Genomic DNA, 6,000 nt, shown 5'->3' with positions numbered 1-6,000 from the left:
TATTTTACAGTGAAACACCACTTGGCATTAAAAAGTACTAAAGTACTGATGTGCATAACAACATGACTAATTACCATGCTGATTGAAAGAAGCCAGACACAAGACAGTACATACTGTTTGATTTAATTCATATACAGTTCAAGAATAGACAAAAACTAATCTATATTGAGAAAAGAACGGTGCTTGTTTGTGTGTTAAGATGAGGATAAGCTGAGAAGTAGCATGAGAAAAAGATTCAATATCTTCTTTGGGTGGTAGTTATAAAGGTGTATGTAAATTGCCAAAGCATGAAGCTGAACATTTAAAAACTGTGCATTTTATTAAATATAAATTTTGTCAAAACATCAAGTTGAACGTTTAAGAACTGTACATTTTATTAAATATAAATTATACTTCAATAAAAAGAGAAAAGAATGGAGAGGTGCTTTTCTGGGAATAAACTTCCATAGATCCTAAAATCACATTATGTGTCTCTTCTATAAAAGGCTAGACTTGATAATTTCAGACACCAATATTGAGTTGTTATTGTTGTTCAGTAGCTCAGTCTTGTCCAACTCTTTATGACCCCATGGACTGCAGCACACCAGGCTTCTCTGTCCTTCACCATCTCCTGGGGCTTGCTCAAACTCATGTCCATAAGATTACTCCAGAACTTGGTCTAGTGGAAACCTGGAAAATAATTACTAAGAATAGTGTGTGAGTGTGTGCTCAGTCATATCTGATTCTTTGTGATCCCATGGACTATAGTCTGCCAGACTCCTCTGTCCACCGAATTCTCCAGGAAAGAATACTGCAGCAGGTTGCCATTTCTTACTTCAGGAGATCTTCCTGACCCAGGGATCAAACCCATGTTTCCTGCTTCTCATGCATTGACAAGTAGATTCTTTACCACTGAGACACCTATAATGGTTAGCATCAAATTTGCAATCTTTGATCTGAAAATAAAGTAAATAGCTAAATGCTGTGTATAGGATGATGATAAATAAAATTGCAGATGGAGAAATTTACAGGGAAATTACATTTTCAAGATTTTAATTTATGCCCCACTTAAAAAAATAGATTTATTTTCAAGAAGACTGCTCATTGACATATTAAAATCATATATATTGGTGAGTTTGTGTCTTCAAATTATTCCTTTTTTGTTGAAAAATGGGTCATTGATTTATCATTAGTTGTTAGCTTAAATGGTGTTAGGCAACTAAGGAAAAATGGGTCATTGATTTATCTAATAGCCTCGGGCTCCCATACTTTAATTACCTGTGTTCTCCATGAATAGTTAACTATGGTAGTAGTCCCACATCCTGTCTTGTGAAATATTTATTTACTTATCTCAGCCTTCATTTCTTCTTTCCTCCTTCCCTTCCTTCCTTCCTCTGTTTCTATGTGTGCCTATGTATATGTAATTTTTGCTTTCTATCAGAAAGGCAAGTGTGACTATTATTAAAACAAGAATTTACCAGGAAATCATTTACCCACTTTTACTGTATAATTTTGCTGTATTCTGAGCACACAAAAAAACAAAAAAAAATACTTTTCTTTGGTATCATAAATATCTATATTTTCCATAATGCTCAAAGTGTACATCACTCTAAAATAGGCTCATTAACATCCTCCATGATTTTTTTAATTGCATACTTATTGCAAACATTGCTATGTAAACATATGTCTTTCTATTAGCAGTATGTACAAAGCAATGTTTTTACCCTGAGAAAATAGTGATCTATTCTGGTCTATTTAATTTCAGAGGGCGAAAATACAAAATATTTATAGGAAAGAGATAATACTTATAAATGATTTTATGATATTATGGGACAAATACAAAGATGTATTTCAAAAATACAATAGTAATCAGAGAAAATTTATCATTTTTGTCAACATGCCACAGGATTCATATGTATATTATTCATAGTAACGGTTAACTATATGGACAGTGTGCTGTGGATGCTTAGCACTGAAAACTCAGGGAAAGAACTCAAACAGGTATCGCATAAACCTTTTCCTTCTGTTGTCCATGCGTGCATTCTCAGTTGCTTCAGTAGTGTCTGACTCTTTGTGACTCTATGGACTGTAGCCCATCAGGCTCCTCTGTTTGTAGGATTCTCCAGGCAAGAATGGTGGAATGGGTTGCCACGCCCCCCTCTAGGGGATCTTTCCCACCCAGGGATGGAACCCGCATCTTCTGTGGCTCCTGAATTGCAGGCAGATTCTTTACCACTAAGCCACTGGTGAAGCCCTTTCCTTTTTTTTAGACTGGCTCTATTCTTTCTCTGAAACTAATAACACAATACATTTGTTGATGAAAATAATCAACAAGCAATCCATAATAGAAATAGAAAATAATTTTAGTTGAGCCAAACTGAGAACTCTAGCTCAGAAGATAGCCTTTCAGATAACTCTGGGGAAATGCTCTGGAGAAGCATGGTTTTCAGTACAATCTTATATATCTTCAGAACAAAGAACGTTAAACATGCCAGGAATGCATTCCTCTAAGGTTTCAAAAAACACAGATCAGTACATACGCAGTGAGTCACTATGGCTTTGGCACCTGGGAAGGGAATCTTATCATCAAAGAAATACCAGCATTGATGTCCAGGAACAGGAGGCATTTAATCTTTACTTTTAATATGGCCATTATTTACTTCTGGTCAATCTGCATGTTTCTTTATTATTTATTTATTTATTTTAGTTTTTGCATCTTGTTAAAAAACTTTCAAGAAACAATACAAACCATAGATAGCAAAATACACAGCCTCATTATAGGAATAAATTCTGTTAGAAGAACAAACGAACAAATGTAGGATGGGTGGGGTGAGCAACAGGACGATTGAAGAGATGTCAAGCCAGGTTAGAGTAGTAACCTCTTCCACCCTTAGTGCCTCAGAAGAGGGGAGAAGAGGCCCTGCTTGCTAACACAGCATTGGAAGGGATCTCCCAATCCAGAACCCTCATTTCTATCTACTAGGAGCTGGGGGAGTGGCTAGAATGAATACTTGAGGGTCAGAATTCAACAGTCAGGAAGATCCAGTTCCTGAGTAAAGGGGAAATCAGGAAGGGTTCTGAGTGTTAGGAAGAAGGCTGTCCTCTGTAGAAGATACCCTCTGTATTCAATGGCCATGTGTTCAATAGTCCACAAATGAGCTGTTCAGTTAGCATAAAAACCATGTTTACTTATGTAAGACAGAAAATGACTTTCTCATACTTTAATAAGGGAAAACTTTCATCACTTTCCACTTTTAATTGCATATTTTCTCAGTTGCCACAGGTAAACATGTAGTCAGCATTAAACTTGTGATGCCATTTCATTTGGTAATCTATATACCACATCTATGTAAAGAGTTTGACAAAGGAAAACAACAAAAAGGAAGACATCAGGTTTAAAATCATGCTAAATTGGAGGATAATAAAAATGAAAAGGGCACAATGATACAAAGAGAAATGTAACTATTTGGTAAGTCAGTCTCTCTGGTGAAATCTCACTGAGGTTATAAGGAACCAGTACATGTTTTTCATGGTGAAACCTGAGAAAATTGATTAACAAGTAAAATAGGCATAATTTACATGGAGTAGAAGTGGGAGCAGAAAGTTCTTGTCCTTCTTCTAGAAGTTCTATTGAAAGATATCCCATTGAAGATAGGAATTATGGTTAAAAAATAGTACTTATATCCTGCTCTTAAGTACTAGGGCCCTTACTCACACTAAAGAAAAGTTTTTCTCCTGGAATTTTTAGGAGCAGATGATTTAAGTTTGTCAACCCCTTCACCTCTCTCTGTGGAAACAAGGAGCTCTAAGTTTAGAATTTTGCCCAAGAGGCAGCTTGAATTTGGCATCCTAGTTAAGGTTCTCTTATGCACAGTCCTTGATAGTCTTTGGAGATTCAGGAATTCTTCTTGAACAGTTTTCCATATCCTTTATGAATTAGAGTTATCTTATAGTAAGAAAATAGATTCCTAAGTGGCCAGAATCCAGTTCCAGTAGTTTTCTTCCCCTGGAAGTTAGGACTTTTCTATGTCAATCAATGAATTTGTTCCAGTTTCCTCCCTTTGCTGGCTCAGGCTCTAATTTCATTCCAGGGCATCACAGCCCAGCATTTCTCTTCTGGGACTCCAGGGAGCTGCTGAAATTTTCACTGATCATTAAATACTAGCCAGGGAGACTAAGGGTCAAGGACAGCAAACCACATTTGTGAGCAGCTGCCGTTGGAGAGGAGATCAAATACTTAAGCAAGCACATCTGGAAGAGCTGGTGATGGCTCACAGGCTGGGGCTCCTGTTGCCTCTGCTGCTGGGTCAGCTCTGTTCCCAGCTTCTGGGAACCTCTGGGAATAGCATGCTGCATTATTGGAACCTGAGGGCAGAAAATGGCAGCTGGGGATCCAAAAGAATTCAGGATAATGCTTCAGTGATGTCTGCTCACACACTCCTCTTCTCTCTGGATTACCAGCATGTGCAGACTCCTTTTGAGATCACACTCTGGATTATGTTAGCCTCCCTGGCAAAGATAGGTAAGTGAGGAATTTCCTGAGGCTTTCCCAGGGAGTTGCCTAATAGGGACAGTGGGGCAGGGAGTGGGCAGGGGGATCTCAGGGCTTTTCCAGATGTTAAGAAAGGGACCCTTTTCCTAATAGACCAGAGAAAGGCAAACTGGTATATCTGCTTCCTGTGTTCTGCCAAAGTGATCTTTATCTTCATCTCTCAAACCTTCTTGCAGTGATCATGTTCAAATGTTGGTGGTCTCCCAGTGAGGAGGCAGGAATAGGCCCAGCAAAGGGACTTAGACTGCAAAGGGTCCCAGTTGTTCAAGGGTTGAGCAGACAAAGCATAATTTTAAAAGGGTGAACAGAGTATAGAATTATTCTAACTGATCTGAGTCTTTAGACAGCCTTTTTTCCTCACAGGATGCTTGCTATCGTTGTCAGGTAGTAACAAAGTGGGACAAGTCCGTTTTCTTTTTTTAAAAGATAAGCCTTTATGCCATTACTCAGAATTTAAGAGAAAACACAAACTAAGATCAAATCCAGCAAGAAAAGAACTGTTATGTTTTAACTACTTCAACTTTATGAACACCCTGAATTTCTAGCATTATGATTCTCTTAAAGGGGTTTATTTCATTTTTCCTTTTATGTTCTTTAATAATTTATCAGACCTTTGCCTTGATGGTGTTAAAAGTATTTATGATCAAGTTATCATTTTCGTAGGTTCAGAACATAAGCAATGTGGGCAAAACATCAAAGTCTATAGAATTTTATTTTAAAATGAATTTCTTCTAAAATAAATCATGTTCAGCATTTCAAAGTTTTATTTAAGTGACTTTATATACTAAAGCTTTACCACTCATGAAATATATTATTTAATGATGACACAAAAAATCCATGATTCATAGCATGATAGGTTGTCAGAGCTGGAAAAACCCTTAGAAATCATTCCTATCCAACTCCTTTATTTTGTAGATAGGAAATCTGAGGCCCAGGAAGAGAAGATGCTTTGTGAAGTTCAACAAACTGAAACTAGAATGCTCATTTCATGCCTCCTTGATTAGAAGTACATACTGTCTTGGGTGATAATAAAGAGCATTTGTGTATTCTTTTACATTATTAAGGTTAATAATTAAAGTTAGTAGGGTGCAGATTCTTTTAAATTATTTTTATATTATTAGATATGTTGATTGTATTAAATAGTCTAATTAAATGCTAATTTCAAGATTGTAGGGCAAAGGAACTTCCCAGTAGTCTTCCATTCCCATTTGTTAAAGTAGGAATTTATTGAACCATCACTGACAGATAATTATTTTCTGTGACCTTGCAAGAGGATGTAAATTTAAAAAGCTAACCAAAAATAAAAAAAATATATAAAATAAAATAAAAAGTAAGAAAGTCTTACTTGTTAGCAATCATTCAACACATTTTTTTAAACACATTTTATGTGTGAAGAATTATACTGGGGCCAGGGGCTACAGTGATGAATAAGGCCCCATCCTTCCCAATGAGAAGTTTTCAAATTATTT

The 6,000-nt window shown here is 36.5% G+C and overlaps 1 protein-coding gene across 1 annotated transcript in view; it reads left to right on the top strand.

Annotated features, from left to right (window-relative positions):
- The first annotated feature begins 4,245 nt into the window (after positions 1 to 4,245).
- LOC133052734 (sodium/hydrogen exchanger 2-like) overlaps positions 4,246 to 6,000 on the top strand; it is a 52,777-nt gene continuing 51,022 nt past the window's right edge. The window contains exon 1 of the mRNA XM_061137601.1: positions 4,246 to 4,501. Within this exon, the coding sequence (XP_060993584.1) occupies positions 4,246 to 4,501 (256 nt within the window). The remainder of the gene's footprint in view (positions 4,502 to 6,000) is intronic.

This window comes from Dama dama, chromosome X (genome assembly GCF_033118175.1).
Source record: "Dama dama isolate Ldn47 chromosome X, ASM3311817v1, whole genome shotgun sequence".
Classification (NCBI taxonomy): Eukaryota; Metazoa; Chordata; class Mammalia; order Artiodactyla; family Cervidae; genus Dama; species Dama dama.
The sequence above is the reverse complement of the archived record's forward strand: the minus strand, read 5'-3'. Positions and strand labels throughout refer to the sequence as shown.